The sequence below is a fragment of the Aedes albopictus genome, chromosome 3, assembly GCF_035046485.1.
Source record: "Aedes albopictus strain Foshan chromosome 3, AalbF5, whole genome shotgun sequence".
NCBI classification, from domain to species: Eukaryota; Metazoa; Arthropoda; class Insecta; order Diptera; family Culicidae; genus Aedes; species Aedes albopictus.
Window position 1 is genome coordinate 107,455,037 of NC_085138.1, and position 17,718 is coordinate 107,472,754.

At 45.9% G+C, this 17,718-nt stretch overlaps 1 protein-coding gene across 1 annotated transcript; it reads left to right on the forward strand.

The window, feature by feature from the left end:
• Positions 1-801: 801 nt before the first annotated feature.
• Positions 802-7,015, forward strand: LOC134290315 (uncharacterized). Its single transcript, XM_062857423.1, has 3 exons — positions 802-6,112; positions 6,251-6,434; positions 6,784-7,015. The coding sequence occupies exons 1-3, from the start codon at positions 802-804 to the stop codon at positions 7,013-7,015; spliced, it is 5,727 nt and encodes a 1,908-aa protein (XP_062713407.1).
• Positions 7,016-17,718: the final 10,703 nt, after the last annotated feature.

Consider the following 17,718-nt stretch of genomic DNA (forward strand, 5'->3'; position numbering starts at 1 on the left):
TCAGCAAGTGTCCGAAACAGAACCGCGGCGGGCGCGAACATTTTGGTCCTTCGAGCCGGATAGTGAAACGGACACTTGAGTGCGCGGTTCCGTGTGAAGAACCCGGCAATCCCCAGTGCGCTGTGCGGTGGGCGGTACAGTGAATACGGACTCAGACTATCAGTGCGCGAAAGCCGTCGGCAATAATTGCACGGCTCGGAAGATTGCGGGCGGAAGGCAATTTCCCGCCGGTGTTCAGTGAAAAAGTCTGGCAAGTGCCAGTGAAGGTTTCCGGCGCCATCGCTGGAGCAGCAGCGCGGTGGTGTGTGCAACAAGCAGCCAGTGAATCGCGGCGCCATCACGAGGAAGGGCGCAGTGAAGACGAGGACATCTTGGACGAGCAGGACAGATCCAGAGCGCCATCGTGGACACCGAAGGAGCCCAGCGGAGGACGGACATCTGTGGGAAGTATAGTGCATGTTGGGTGGTAATTGCATGTGGATGTGGCAATAAATTGATTGAAGTGCATGCGAGTTGCTTCTTATTTTGGATCGTAGCCCTGAGGTGTCCGCTAGATGTTCAATTTGTCTCGGTGTTCGCTGGATTTGTTGGCTTGTTTGGTCCTCTCTGGTCGTAATCCCCCTCGCTGCTATCTACTTGTCGTCGAGCAGTCAATCTGTCTCTCGAGGTCGCGAATTTGTGGAACGTTGAGTCGATCGCGAGTGTTTTGTTGCAAGTGCAAGTGCTGTGCAGTGTTCGAATTTGATTGATTGCGCTTGGCGCAGTTAATTTCAGTGTAGTGCAGTGTTTAAATAGTTAGCAATGGCCGATCTTCGCGCCCTTGCTAAGAGTGAGCGACGTGTGCTGAATACGCTGAAAGGACTGGAGAATTTCGCGCGGAGATACGATCCCAGCCAGGACGAACCACAAATTGCAGTGCTCCTGGACTCCCTGGAGGCAATCTGTAAGGAGTTCTACGCGATTCGGGAACGGATTGAGCTACTAACGGACGAAACCGCTGAAGATGAGGACGACAAGGATGTACGATTGCGCGAAAAGGCCAATCTGGCGGTACTAACCGAGTTCGAGGAGCGGTACTTTCGTCTGAAGGCCAGTCTCACATCGAAGCGAGCTACCCCACTACCAACCGCGACGGCATCCGGGATCGGTCAACCTGGTGACCGGTCAGATTCCTCTTTTTCAAAGGTGAAGCTGCCAGAAATTCGCCTTCCGTCGTTCGGTGGGAGGATTATGAAGTGGGTCCCGTTTCGAGACAGCTTCTGTAGCCTGATCCATGAGAACAAGCAGCTCACAGACATGGACAGGTTCAGTTATTTGAAGTCGGCTCTTTCAGGAGAAGCGTTGCTGGAGATCGAGTCAGTGGAGCTTTCAGCTGCGAACTACTGCGTAGCGTGGAAGGCGCTGGAATCCCGCTACGAAAACAAGAAGCTTATAGTGAAGGCCCACCTCGATGCTCTTTTCGCCGTGGAAGGCATGAAATGCGAGAGTTACGATGGCTTGAGCAACCTAATCGGCGGGTTCGAGAAAAATCTCCAGATGCTGCAGAAGATTGGAGAAAACACCGCAGCGTGGAGCACAATTCTGGCGTACATGGTGTATTCCCGGCTGGATCCTGCCACGCTACGGCAGTGGGAAACGCATCACAATTCTAAGGACGTGCCAACGTACCAGAACATGCTCGCTTTTCTACGCAGCCATTGTGCAGTGCTGCAATCCGTCGCACCCGCGAGTTCGAAGCCGAGTGGTTCCGATTATCGCTCATCGAAGCCATCCGTGTGCCATACCACCGTCAAACCGTCGAGGAAGTGCCCATTCTGTGGAGATTCGTGGCATCCCGCTTTCGTCTGTGGAAAGTTCCAGCGGTTGCAGATTGCGGAGCGGCTAGAAGTTGTTTCGAAGGCAAGGCTGTGCCGAAACTGTCTCAGCCTTGGCCATTGGGCCCGATACTGTGACAAGGGAACCTGTCGTCACTGCCAGCAGAAGCACCACACTCTTCTGCATGGAGCACCAATCAGATCCTCCGTTCCACAATCGCAGTCAAATCCTCCGACACAAACCAGACAACAGCCACAATCCTCGCCACTAAGACCGAACCCGAGACCACAGACATCAAACGCTAGCAACACTACACCCAGCAACTCTCAACGACCTAGCACTCAATCACCAGCCACCAACACTGCCACATCCACCACTCAAACACACATTGCACTCCCAGTTACTCCCACACACAACATTCTGCTCTCCACCGCCCTTGTGAGGGTCCAGGATCGTCACGGCAATACCATGCTAGCACGAGCCCTGCTGGATTCGTGTTCTCAGCACTGCCTGATGACGAAAGAGTTCTCCAGCAGAATGAATTTCTACTCGTCGCCATCACTTCTCTCCGTTCAAGGGATCGGTTCGTCGATCAGCACGTCGACGAAACTCGTCAGCGCTGTAGTTCGGCCAAGGTTGGAGGACATGTCGTCTTTCTCGCAAGAAATGCATTTCAACGTTCTCCCGCGGCTGACTGTTTCGCTACCGACAGCCAGTTGTAGCATCAGCGGATGGAACCTTCCCGAAGCAGCCTTCCTCGCCGATCCGCGTTTCCACGAACCAGGACCGGTAGACATCATAATCGGAGCAGAGTATTACCTGCTTCGAAGCGAGCGACACAAGGCGACTGAAGATGGACCTACGCTACAGAATACTGAGTTTGGCTGGATCGTCTCCGGCAAGATACCCGATCACCCTGTCGGTGGATCGCCATCCTTGACTTTCGTCTGCTCCACGAACGATCTTCAAGACCAGCTCACGAAGTTCTGGGACCTAGAAACCTGTCGAAGTCACAGTACGCAGTCACTGGAAGAGTCAGCTTGCGAGGCGTATTTCAACCGGACAACCGTACGAGACGAGGCTGGCAGATTCATTGTGACCCTGCCGAAGAAGGAGAGTGTAATCAGTCGGTTAGGTTATTCCGAGACAACAGCGATCAAGCGACTGATGGGAATGGAAAGACGATTCGCAGCTAATCCCGAGCTGAAAGCGATGTACGCCGAGTTCATTCGCGAATATCTCGAGCTAGGACACATGAAGGAAGTGGAAGGCGATGCTGAAGAAGTCAGGAGGTACTTTCTGCCGCACCACGCAGTTCTGAAACCGGACAGCACGACCACAAAACTGCGAGTGGTTTTTGATGCTTCGTGCCAGACGTCGACCGGTGTTTCCTTGAACGATGCGTTGATGGTTGGTCCCGTCGTGCAGGACGACCTATCCAGCATCTGTCTACGGTTCCGAACACACCGCATAGCCGTGAACGCCGACATTGCCAAGATGTACCGTATGATCCGAGTCCAGCCCCAAGATTACCCGTTGCAGAGCATCAAGTGGCGGAACGATCCAAGTGAACCGCTTCGAACGTACGAGTTGACTACTGTCACGTACGGCACCTCGTCCGCTCCATACCTGGCTACAAAATGCCTACAGCGTCTCGCTGAAGACGGAAAAGCGTCACACCCCGTAGCGTCTGAAGTCATCGAGAAAGACTTCTACGTGGACGACATGCTCACAGGAGTTGACACAGTTGACGAAGGTCGGCAGCTGGTGAAGGAAGTCATCGAGCTGTCGGATTCAGCGGGTTTCACGTTACGAAAATGGAACTCCAACAGCGCGGAGCTTCTCGAAGTCGTCCCGGAGAACTTGCGAGATGAACGTTCCATCCTCGCACTAGCTTCCGCCGAAACAGCGATAAAAACCCTCGGTTTAGCGTGGGAACCAGCTAAAGATGTCTTCCGTTTTACGTTCCCCTCGTTCAACTGGACTGCGATGATCACGAAGCGCATTGTAGTCTCCGACGTTTCGCGCCTGTTCGATCCGCTAGGTCTGGTCGGACCTGTCATCATTCAGGCCAAGATTTTCATCCAGGAGCTGTGGAAGCAGAGTTGCGGCTGGGATGACCCTCTGAGTGCCGAGTTACAGGAGCAATGGCAGGAGTACAGACGCAATCTAGCTGGCTTGGAAAACCTAACCATTCCCCGCTGGGTAGGAACCGGCGGTCATGCTACTGCCATCGAGCTACATGGCTTCTGTGATGCGTCAAACAAGGCGTATGGTGCTTGCTTCTACGTGCGAACCATCTCCGAAACGGGGGAGGTGTGTGTGAGGTTGCTGACGGCGAAGTCACGAGTCGCCCCACTCGACAACCTGAAAAAGGGGAACAAGCGTCTCTCGACCCCACGGTTGGAGTTATCGTCTGCGTTGCTGCTAGCCCACCTCTTCGAAAAGGTCGTGAGCAGCCTTGGCATACGTGCAAGGTGCTTCTTCTGGACGGACTCAACCATCGTCAAGTGTTGGCTATCGTCGTCGCCGTCAAGATGGAAGCAGTTCGTCGCAAATAGGGTTTCGGAGCTTCAGCACATAACGAAGGACGGTGTCTGGAATCACGTTGCTGGACTGCAGAATCCGGCGGATATCATTTCCCGCGGAATGGCTCCCGTACAGCTGCAATACGAATCGCTCTGGTTCAGTGGGCCGTATTGGCTGAGGTCGGACGAATGCAACTGGCCATCAGCCCCACCGATCAGCGAAGACGAATTCGATCCGGTGGATCTCGAGGTCAAGACCGTCTCGGCAGCACTTCCAGTCATCCAACCAAGCGATATCTTCAGCCTCCGATCATCGTTCAGCGACCTCCAGCGCCTCACTGCCTGGATATTACGATTCCGCTACAATTCGCAATCGGCCAACCGAAGTACGCGACGACAAGGACCCCTCAAGAAACTTGAGCTCGAGGAAGCGACAAAGGCGTTGGTTCGCCTCTGCCAACAAGAAAGCTTTCCGCAGGAGTTGGCAGACCTGACGAGCGGTAGAGAAGTTAGAGAGTCGTCGAAGATCCTAGCTCTAAACCCGCAACTCGAGGACGGAATACTGTGCGTCGGCGGCCGGCTGCGTCACGCGTCAATCACAAACCGGCGCAAGCATCCATACATCCTCGATCATCGACATCCGTTCGCGTACATCGTCGTCGCCCACTACCATCTGAAGCTGCTGCATGGCGGACAACAGCTGATCATTTCGACCGTCCGAGAGCGTTTCTGGCCGACAAGCGTCCGGAATCTCGTGCGAAAGGTGCTTCACGAGTGCGTGCCCTGCTTTAGGGTCAGGCCAAAGATCCAGGATCAGCTCATGGCAGATCTCCCACCGGAGAGAGTTACTCCTTGTCCACCATTTCAGCGCGTAGGAGTCGATTACTGCGGCCCGTTTCAAGTCGCTTACCCGCACCGACGTTCTCGGCCAGTGAAGATCTTCGTTGCCGTCTACATCTGCCTCGTTACCAAGGCTGTACACTTGGAGCTAGCGGCAGACTTGTCCGCTCAAGGTTTCATTGCTACCTTGAAGCGCTTCTCCTCCCGGCGTGGTAAGCCGGAGATAATCATGTGCGACAATGGCAGAAACTTCGTTGGAGCGAGACGTCAACTAGACGAACTTCGTCGGCTGTTCATCAATCAGCAGTTCCAGTCGGACGTAGTCAGACAAGCCAACGAAGAGCAGATAGAATTCCGCTTCATCCCGGCTCGGTCGCCGAACTTCGGTGGACTGTGGGAGTCAGCAGTCAAATCGTTCAAGCTGCTGTTCAAACGGACGATCGGCACGCGCACGCTTCTGTACGACGAGATGGCAACGATTTTGACCCAGGCGGAGGCAGTTTTGAATTCCAGGCCGCTGACGCCGCTCAGTAATGACCCGGACGATTTCGAAGCGTTAACTCCCGGGCATTTCCTCATCCAGCGTCCCCTCACGGCCATTCCGGAACCAGATCTGGATGGAATTCCCGAAAATCGACTGTCAGCCTTCCAAAAGGCTCAACGGTACACACAGCAGTTGTGGAAAAACTGGTCCAAGCTTTACCTGTCGGACCTCCACAACCGGACGAAATGGACTGTACGTCGGAACAACATTGCAGTAGGGACCATGGTGGTTCTGAAGGATGAAGAACGACCGCCTCTAAAGTGGCAGCTCGGCCGGGTGACAGACGTTCACGCTGGCGAAGACGGGAATGTGCGGGTCGTAACGGTTAAGACCAAAGACGGCAGCTACCGCAGAGCAGTATCAAAGATCTGCGTGCTGCCCATCCGTGACAATATTGTATCGTCGAACGGGGAGAACTAAGTCTCCTCCATCGGCGGAGGTCGAATCCATCGGCCTCCGCATACCAGTTAAGTCGATTGTATATTGTATTTTTCGAAAGAAGTAACCCGCTCATTTTTCCCAGTCACGATCGCCCCTGGCTCCGGTCATCCGGAGCAGTCTCCGACCAAGATTCCAATCGAGCCTGTCAAGCGTACCCCTGTCATTCGAGGTCTGTATAGTTTCGGTGGTGGTCAGATGTTGCATGGAATGAAGTTCGTCCAGCATGAATGCTTCAGCGGCGTCCAACGCCAGCGCTTCGGCGCCCCGTTAGTCCCGTACTTTATTTGGTACCACCCTTGACTATTTTGAGGTAACCTGCAACCGCATCTGGTAGAGGGCAGAAGTGCACATTTTGCCCTTGGCGTGCTACAAGTGGTCGTCATCTAGCTTGGCCAGTGAGATCGACGCTCGCAGTACGTAGCTTCGTCAAATCAGTAGCAGTCCGTAGGTAATCCCCAGAAGTCATCGTAGCTGAGCAGTGAGAGGGATTCCGATGCCACCCGGCGTCCGCGGAGGCCATGTTGGCCTCCGTTCCAGGCAAGTCCTTTTTTTATTCGATTATAAAGGTAAAAAAGCACCCTCTCATCTGTTCCAGCGATAGCGATCTTCATGCAGCATCACCACCGAAATTGATCAGCCGAGCAGCCGAAGTTCCGATGGCAACCCGCCATCCCAGCACGACAGTCCGTCGTCGCAGTTCCAGTCAGCAGTTCCGACGGCAGTCCCGTCCCAGCACGACAATCCGTCGTCGCAGATCCGCAGTCACTTGTTCCGACGGCAGTCCCGTCCAAGCGCGATGAATCGCGTCGCCGCAGATCACCAATCATCAGTTCCGGCGGCACAGTAACGTCCAAGCGCGACTATCCGTCGCGGCAGTTTGCAGCCCAGTTTGTTCAATAAAATGTCGCCCAACACCGCACCACCAACCCAAATCCAACGAAGCGTTCATCCAGTACGAGAGTGAGAGGGACATCGGTACCGTCCGGTACCCGCGGAGGCCCGTTGGCCTCCGTTCCAGGGAAGTCTTTTTATAATGCGATTAACAAGATTAAAAAGCACCCTCTCATCTCTTCCAGCATTTGTACTTTACTGATCTCCACCAACAATTGCAAGTTCCGACGGCATCTGGCCGTCCCAGCGCGACAATTCGTCGCGACAGTTGCAACAGCCATCCGTACCAACGGCATCCCGCTCGATTCCGTTGTCCAGGGCGACAATCCTTAGTCGCATTTCCACCAATCCAGTGGCAGGTGCAACAATCCATCCGTTCCGACGACTTTCCACCGTCAAGGGCGATATTCCGTCGTCGCAGTCCAGCCAGCACATCCCATGGCCATCGCCAGCAATTCGTTAAACGTCCATTGGGGCAACAATAGAAGTAGAACCTGGAAGAAAACGTTCATCAATCAACTTGTCCAGCAGAATCAATCAACTCGATGCGGAGAGCATATGTCACCAGTGCCACCCGGCACGTACGGAGGCCAGGTTGGCCTCCGTTCCAGGCAAGTCACTTCAAATTTTGATTAATAAGGTAAAAAAGCACCCGTTCATATCGTCCCCTTAATGCTAGAACTAGGTAACTTGAAATTTGACGTTTTTGAGTTGAATATACCATTATATCGAGCTTTTTGAGCTCTATAATATATCCGAAGACCAATGAAATACGATTATAGACGAGGAAAATATTCACCATTTTCAAAACTAGGTATCTCAGTGTAGAATACAAGAATTGAGTGCTATAACTAGGTAACTAAGAAAATCATATCTTTTTCCAACCGCACAGGTTAAAACCTATCGGACGCTTGGACGTGGAAATGTTACTTGTCATTCTTTTGTTAGTAGATTGAAAATCTACTACTGTTTTTCATTTTAAGCTTAACAACTTAAAATATTGTACTTGTATTGATTTAGCCAAAAACTGTGATTGTTCGTAGACGATTATTTCATGAACATTTTGAGGTGTCATGATACCTTACAGCAGGCATCCTAGCAAATTCAGTAATTACACGTTAATTCCAATGTGTGAACCCTTTTAAACTTGCATACTGCAACAAGAAAACCGAAAAGAATTATATCAATAGTGGTAAAAACTAGGTATCTCAGAACATCTCCTCCATTATTTATGTTGCATTTTGAGTGCTATAACTAGGTAACTCGACAATTTTTCAACCATTTTCTGTTTTTATCAAAGGTTTAAACCAAAATAGTTAAAAACTTTTTCTTGTAGCAGAAAGAGCAGAAGCTGAATAAGCAATTAATGCTAAAAAATAATTATTTTAAAGGCTCCATACCTTTGGAACAGCTGCATGAAAAATTGTTAAATTTTCAAAGCCGTTTTTCTCAAAACTATGATTTTTGAGTTACCTAGTTCTAGCATTAAGGGGACGATATGTTTCAGCGACTTGACCTGCGGGCAGCAGTAGACAGTCCGGTCCGATCGGCGAAGTTTTCGCACCTCTACTCACCCGATTCGCAATCCAATGAAGAGTCCATCCACATCTAAGAATCGCAGCAGCACCAGCTTCAGTATCAGCATCAGATGTTTCTTCTTTCGTTCCAGTTGGTAGAATCCGATACACTAGCAGTAACAAATCGTAGATCAACTGCCAAACTAGGTCAAGGTCTTTGCTGCATTACCAGAAAACGAATATGGGTCAGTAGTGTAAACCCAAAACCAGCAGCAGCAGAAGCAATGTGTAGAAGGTCAAAACAGCGAAACCAGTAGTAGAAATTGCAATCAAAACAAACCACAAAATCTATGTATATAGGTAACAGTCATAGTAAATAGTGTGTAAGTTAGATAGAGAAGGTTGAAATCACAGATTCCAAGGCGGCCGGCTAATGTTAGAGCGAGACACACAAAAACATCGATGCCAAGTTTGCTTGCGCATCCCTAGATAGGCAGCAGTATTTATACACTGAAAAACAAGAGAACCCAAAATTGAGTATTTTTAAACTTACTTTTGAGTTCTTTTTTTCATCCCCTTTCATTCGCTCCCTTTATTGTTGTCAGAGAGTAAATAGCAAAACAACCCAACTTTGAGAGTTCGATGCGGGAAGCCAAAATTGAGTAAGTGACATAGTACCGAAAGTTGAGTAATTTAAACTGACGGTTGAGTAAAAAGAACTTCGACTCTAGGTACTTTGGCCGTATACGCCTAAATGCAAACTACCTACCTCAACATCGACTCCACCAACTCAAAATTGGCTTCCCACACGCAACCTCGAAGTTGGGTGGAATGAACTCACTTTTGGGTACTTTTGTTTCTCCGTGTAGAGAGTCTCTCTTTAGATTCTGCCTTCTCATTATATCAGGGGGGCAGCGAAAGCCAAAATCCCCGTAGCTCACAACAAAAACACGTCCAAAATTGTTTGTGCTGTAAATCGATGCATTACACAATTTCTTACTGATTTATTTGCTATCTTCGCGTTGTCGTGTAATTTCGAACGATTGCACGCTAAAATTTTGATAACCTTTTGCTAGTTTTACACGTTTTACTTAAGTAATAACTTATGGTAATGACTAATTCGCAAATGTCGTTCACATCCCAGATCTGTCAGAGTGCCCAAAAATGTCAATTTCCCAAACATGTCAAATTCATATGGACTACGGCTCATCTATTCGTGGTTGACGTCCGCGCTGCCCCGCTGCATTATATACCTGCAGCTGATGATCGTGTCGATCGTATCAGCTTTGTAAATACATAAGCGATCAGCAGAGTAGGTACACCCAAAACAAAGCGCGCATATTTTAGGAGGAAAGCGCTCACGCTGCAAGCGCAAAAGTGGCTTATCGGCGGTAGAAGCACTTTTGCGCTCATGCTCGTTGGTGCGGCCGCGCTCACGCGGATTCGAGCAGATTTTTTGACCACACATTGACAAGTCGCAATGTGTGGGTCCTACCAGTTGCAGATGCGGTCTTGCGTGTAATAGTGCAGATTCGCTTGCGGCTCACCAATACAAACAAACGTGCATCTGTAATGGTTGGAAAAAGTGTCTGAGAATGTGTTAGTGTCTATTATCGCCTGCAATGGAATGAAAGTGGTTTGTTTTCATTCCGTTCAGACGATGGACCGGACATGAATGAAGGGCACAATTATTGCGCTGAGAGTGGAAGATGGCGTACACTCAGAAATAAAAGTATACACGGAATTACTATTATTTATGCATTTTGTATCCGCATCTCTCTCACTCTCTTTCTGTTTTCATGCTATCTGGTGCTTCGCCTGGGTTGACGAAACACTTCTCTTCAACCCAGGCTAAACGGCAGATAGCATGAAAACAGAAAAAGAGTGAGAGAGATGCGGATACAAAATGCATAAATAATAGTAATTCCGTGTATACTTTTATTTCTGAGTGTACAGTCGAGACTGTCGGTCATAGGATCACTGCTCGGGGGCTATAGGAATCCGCTTTACAAGGGGATAATAAGAGTTTATGGGATTACGGCTATTTGAGGGTTTGGAAAATTATCTTAGAAAGATGGTATCTTCGGCAAAGTTGATCATTATGGCAGACTTACATAAAACGGGACACTGGTCTCGAAATTCTGCCACTAAGCGGCGTTAATGAACATGCCAATTTTAAAAACCTCATAGCTTAGAGCCCTGATTACTTAGAATGATGGTGTCTTCGGCAAAGTTGGTCAGTATGGCATAGACTTCCATAAAACAGAACAGTTGTTTCGAAATTCTGCCACTAGGCGGCGCTAGTGAACATGCCAATTTTAAAAACCTCATAGCTCAGAGTCCAGATTACTTAGAATGATGGTTTCTTCGGCAAAGTTGGTCAGTATGGCATAGACTTCCATAAAACAGAACACTTGTTTCGAAATTCTGCCACTAGGCGGCGCTAGTGAACATGCCAATTTTAAAAACCTCATAGCTCAGAGTCCAGATTACTTAGAATGATGGTTTCTTCGGCAAAGTTGGTCAGTATGGCATAGACTTCCATAAAACAGAACACTTGTTTCGAAATTCTGCCACTAGGCGGCGCTAGTGAACATGCCAATTTTAAAAATCTCATAGCTCAGAGTCCAGATTACTTAGAATGATGGTGTCTTCGGCAAAGTTGGTCAGTATGGCATAGACTTCCATAAAACAGAACACTTGTTTCGAAATTCTGCCACTAGGCGGTGCTAGTGAACATGCCAATTTTAAAAACCTCATAGCTCAGAGTCCAGATTACTTAGAATGATGGTTTCTTCGGCAAAGTTGGTCAGTATGGCATAGACTTCCATAAAACAGAACACTTGTTTCGAAATTCTGCCACTAGGCGGCGCTAGTGAACATGCCAATTTTAAAAACCTCATAGCTCAGAGTCCAGATTACTAAGAATGATGGTGTCTTCGGCAAAGTTGGTCAGTATGGCATAGACTTCCATAAAACAGGACTTTTGTTTCGAAATTCTGCCACTAGGCGGCGCTAGTGAACATGCCAATTTTAAAAACCTCATAGCTCAGAGTTCAGATTACTTAGAATGATGGTTTCTTCGGCAAAGTTGGTCAGTATGGCATAGACTTCCATAAAACAGAACACTTGTTTCGAAATTCTGCCACTAGACGGCGCTAGTGAACATGCCAATTTTAAAAACCTCATAGCTCAGAATCCTGATTACTTAGAAAGATGGTGTCTTCGGCAAAGTTGGTCAGTATGGCACAGACTTCCATAAAACAGGACTTTTGTTTCGAAATTCTGCCACTAGGCGGCGCTAGTGAACATGCCAATTTTAAAAACCTCATAGCTCAGAGTCCAGATTACTTAGAATGATGGTTTCTTCGGCAAAGTTGGTCAGTATGGCATAGACTTCCATAAAACAGAACACTTGTTTCGAAATTCTGCCACTAGGCGGCGCTAGTGAACATGCCAATTTTAAAAACCTCATAGCTCAGAGTCCAGATTACTTAGAATGATGGTTTCTTCGGCAAAGTTGGTCAGTATGGCACAGACATCCATAAAACAGGACACTTGTTTCAAAATTCTGTTACTAGGCGGCGCTAGTGAACATGCCAATTCTAAAAACCTCATAGCTCAGAATCCTGATTACTTAGAAAGATGGTGTCTTCGGCAAAGTTGGTCAGTGTGGCACAGACTTCCATAAAACAGGACTTTTGTTTCGAAATTCTGCCACTAGGCGGCGCTAGTGAACATGCCAATTTTAAAAACCTCATAGCTCAGAGTCCAGATTACTTAGAATGATGGTGTCTTCGGCAAAGTTGGTCAGTATGGCACAGACATCCATAAAACAGGACACTTGTTTCGAAATTCTGCCACTAGGCGGCGCTAGTGAACATGCCAATTTTAAAAACCTCATAGCTCAGAGTCCAGATTACTTAGAATGATGGTTTCTTCGGCAAAGTTGGTCAGTATGGCACAGACTTCCATAAAACAGGACACTTGTTTCGAAATTCTGCCACTAGGCGGCGCTAGTGAACATGCAAATTTTAAAAACCTCATAGCTCAGAATCCTGATTACTTAGAAAGATGGTGTCTTCGGCAAAGTTGGTCAGTATGGCACAGACTTCCATAAAACGGGACACTTGTTTCGAAATTCTGCCACTAGGCGGCGCTAGTGAACATGCCAATTTTAGAAACCTCATAGCTCAGAGTCCAGATTACTTAGAATGATGGTTTCTTCGGCAAAGTTGGTCAGTATGGCATAGACTTCCATAAAACAGAACACTTGTTTCGAAATTCTGCCACTAGGCGGCGCTAGTGAACATGCCAATTTTAAAAACCTCATAGCTCAGAGTCCAGATTACTTAGAATAATGGTTTCTTCGGCAAAGTTGATCATTATGGTAGACTTACATAAAACGGGACACTGGTCTCGAAATTCTGCCACTAAGCGGCGTTAATGAACATGCCAATTTAAAAAACCTCATAGCTTAGAGCCCTGATTACTTAGAATGATGGTGTCTTCGGCAAAGTTGGTCAGTATGGCACAGACTTCCATAAAACAGGTCTTTTGTTTTGAAATTCTGCCACTAGGCGGCGCTAGTGAACATGCCAATTTTAAAAACCTCATAGCTCAGAGTGCAGATTACTTAGAATGATGGTTTCTTCGGCAAAGTTGGTCAGTATGGCATAGACTTCCATAAAACAGAACACTTGTTTCGAAATTCTGCCACTAGGCGGCGCTAGTGAACATGCCAATTTTAAAAACCTCAAAGCTCAGAATCCTGATTACATAGAAAGATGGTGTCTTCGGCAAAGTTGGTCAGTATGGCACAGACTTCCATAAAACAGGACACTTGTTTCGAAATTCTGCCACTAGGCGGCGCTAGTGAACATACCAATTTTAAAAACCTAATAGCTCAGAGTCCAGATTACTTAGAATGATGGTGTCTTCGGCAAAGTTGGTCAGTATGGCACAGACATCCATAAAACAGGACACTTGTTTCGAAATTCTGCCACTAGGCGGCGCTAGTGAACATGCCAATTCTAAAAACCTCATAGCTCAGAATCCTGATTACTTAGAATGATGGTGTCTTCGGCAAAGTTGGTCAGTATGGCACAGACTTACATAAAACGGTACACTTGTTTCGAATTTCTGCCACTAGGCGGCGCTAGTGAACATGCCAATTTTAAAAACCTCATAGCTCAGAGTCCAGATTACTAAGAATGATGGTGTCTTCGGCAAAGTTGGTCAGTATGGCACAGACTTACATAAAACGGGACACTTGTTTCGAATTTCTGCCACTAGGCGGCGCTAGTGAACATGCCAATTTTAAAAACATCATAGCTCAAAGTCCAGATTACTTGGAATGATGGTTTCTTCGGCAAAGTTGGTCAGTATGGCACAGACATCCATAAAACAGAACACTTGTTTCGAAATTCTGCCACTAGGCGGCGCTAGTGAACATGCCAATTTTAAAAACCTCATAGCTCAGAATCCTGATTTCTTAGAAAGATGGTGTCTTCGGCAAAGTTGGTCAGTATGGCACAGACATCCATAAAACGGGACACTTGTTTCGAAATTCTGCCACTAGGCGGCGCTAGTGAACATGCCAATTTTAAAAACCTCATAGCTCAGAGTCCAGATTACTAAGAATGATGGTGTCTTCGACAAAGTTGGTCAGTATGGCACAGACTTACATAAAACAGGACACTTGTTTCGAAATTCTGCCACTAGGTGGCGCTAGTGAACATGCCAATTTTAAAAACCTCATAGCTCAGAATCCTGATTACTTAGAATGATGGTGTCTTCGGCAAACTTGGTCAGTATGGCATAGACTTCCATAAAACAGAACACTTGTTTCGAAATTCTGCCACTAGGCGGCGCTAGTGAACATGCCAATTTCAAAAACCTCATAGCTCAGAATCCTGATTACTTAGAAAGATGGTGTCTTCGGCAAAGTTGGTCAGTATGGCACAGACTTCCATAAAACGGAACACTTGTTTCGAATTTCTGCCACTAGGCGGCGCTAGTGAACATGCCAATTTTAAAAACCTCATAGCTCAGAGTCCAGATTACTTAGAATAATGGTTTCTTCGGCAAAGTTGATCATTATGGTAGACTTACATAAAACGGGACACTGGTCTCGAAATTCTGCCACTAAGCGGCGTTAATGAACATGCCAATTTAAAAAACCTCATAGCTTAGAGCCCTGATTACTTAGAATGATGGTGTCTTCGGCAAAGTTGGTCAGTATGGCACAGACTTCCATAAAACAGGTCTTTTGTTTTGAAATTCTGCCACTAGGCAGCGCTAGTGAACATGCCAATTTTAAAAACCTCATAGCTCAGAATCCTGATTACTTAGAAAGACGGTGTCTTCGGCAAAGTTGGTCAGTATGGCACAGACTTCCATAAAACAGGACACTTGTTTCGAAATTCTGCCACTAGGCGGCGCTAGTGAACATGCCAATTTTAAAAACCTCATAGCTCAGAGTGCAGATTACTTAGAATGATGGTTTCTTCGGCAAAGTTGGTCAGTATGGCATAGACTTCCATAAAACAGAACACTTGTTTCGAAATTCTGCCACTAGGCGGCGCTAGTGAACATGACAATTTTAAAAACCTCAAAGCTCAGAATCCTGATTACTTAGAAAGATGGTGTCTTCGGCAAAGTTGGTCAGTATGGCACAGACTTCCATAAAACAGGACACTTGTTTCGAAATTCTGCCACTAGGCGGCGCTAGTGAACATACCAATTTTAAAAACCTCATAGCTCAGAGTCCAGATTACTTAGAATGATGGTGTCTTCGGCAAAGTTGGTCAGTATGGCACAGACATCCATAAAACAGGACACTTGTTTCGAAATTCTGCCACTAGGCGGCGCTAGTGAACATGCAAATTTCAAAAACCTCATAGCTCAGAGTCCAGATTACTGAAAATGATGGTTTCTTTGGTTTCGAAATGTTCCAGGAATTTCTCCAAGAAATTCGTCAGGGTTTCCTTCAGGAACTTCTTCAGGAATTCCTCCTAGAATTTCTCCAGGGATTCCTCCAGGAATTTCTCCAGAGATTCCTCCAGGAATCTCTCCAGGGATTTCTCAAGGGATATCTCCAGAGGGACTCCTTCAGGAATTTCGCCAGGGGTTTCCCCACACATGCCTCCAGGGATTCCTCCAGCAATTCTTCGGGGGATTCCTCTAGGCATTCCTTCAGGGCGTCCCCCAAGAATTCCTCCAGGGATTCCCCAAGAATTTCTCCAAGAAATCCTCCAGGAATATCTCCTGGGATTTCTTCAGAATTATTCCAGGGATTCCTCCAAGGTTTCTCCCAAGAATTCTCCCAGGGAATTTCTCCACGGCAATTCCTCCAGGGATTCCTCCAGGAATTTCTCAATGATTATACATTTACATACATATCCTATAAGTTGGCACCAGAAATCCTTAAAAAATATTCCGACGATCAGCCATTGCTACAAGGATTCTAGAAATAATCTGATTTCTCAGTGGCACTAGAGAACCTATAAATATATTTCCAGAATCAGCCGTTGCCGCAAGGATTATAAAAATAATCTGTAAATTTCCAGTTGGCACCAGAAATCCTTAGAAAACCAGCTAGTACCAGAAAGATTTTTGAAAAATCAGAGAATTCCCAGTTTGAATCAGAAATCCTTTAAATATATTCCGACTATCGACCATTGCCGCAAGGATTCTAAAAATAATCCGTGATTTCTCAGTTGCCACTTGAAATAATTAAAATATATTCCCAGAATCAGCTATTGCCGCAAGGATTCTAAAATTGCAAGGATTCTGTGAATTACCAGTTGGCACCAGAAATCCTTGAAATATTTCCCGAACATGAGCTATAACCAAAAAGGTTTTTAAAAAATCAGTGAATTCTTAGTTTGAACCAGGAATCCTTAAAATGTATTCCGAGGATCAGCTATTACTACAAAGATTTACAAAAAAAGTTGGCACCAGAAATCCTAAAAATATATTCTGAGGATAATCCAGAGAGTTCCATAAGAACTGTGATCTCACTATAACAATTCTTCCCACAAGCAAAATTTAAAAAAAAAATTCAATAAATTAATCAGAGTTCCTCCAAGGAATTCCACAAGAACAGTGATCTCACTACAACAATTCTTTCCACAAACAAAATTCCAAAAAATTCCATAAGAACTGTGATTTCACGATAACAATTCTTAACACAAAGAAAATTTCAAATTCAATTTTGATAAATTGATCAGAGTTCCTACAAAGAGTTCCATAAGAACTGTCATCTCACTACAACAATTCTTTCCCCAAACAAAACTCCAAAAACAATTTCCATAAAATAATCAGAGTTCATCCATAGAGTTCCATAAGAACTGTGATCTCACTACAATAATTCTTTCCACAAACAAAATTTCAAGAATAATTTCAATAAATTAATCAGAGTTCCTCCAAAGAATTCCACATGAACTGTGATCTCACGACAACAATTCTTTCCACAAACAAAACTCCAAAAACAATTTCAATAAAATAATCAGAGTTCCTTCAAAGAGTATCATAAGAACTGTGATCTCACAATAACAATTCTTAACACAAAAAGAATTCCAAAAATAATTTCAATAAATTATCCAGAATTCCTCCAAAGAGTTCCATAAGAACTGTGATCTCACGATAACAATTCTTAACACAAAGAAAATTCCAAAAATAATTTCAATTAATTAATCAGAGTTCCTCCAAAGAGTTCCATAAGAACTGTGATCTCACTACAACAATTCTTTCCACAAATAAAATTCCAAAAACAATTATAATACATTAATCAGAATTCCTAAAGAGAGTTCCATACGAACTGTGATCTCACGATAACAACTCTTAACACAAAAAGAATTCCAAAAATAATTTCAATAAATTATCCAGAATTCCTCCAAAGAGTTCCATAAGAACTGTGATCTCACGATAACAATTCTTAACACAAAGAAAATTCCAAAAATAATTTCAATTAATTAATCAGAGTTCCTCCAAAGAGTTCCATAAGAACTGTGATCTCACGACAACAATTCTTTCCACCAGCAAAATTCCAAAAATAATTTCAATAAAATAATCAGAGTTCCTGCAAAGAGTTCCATAAGAGCTGTGATCTCATGACAACAATTCTTTCCACAAACAA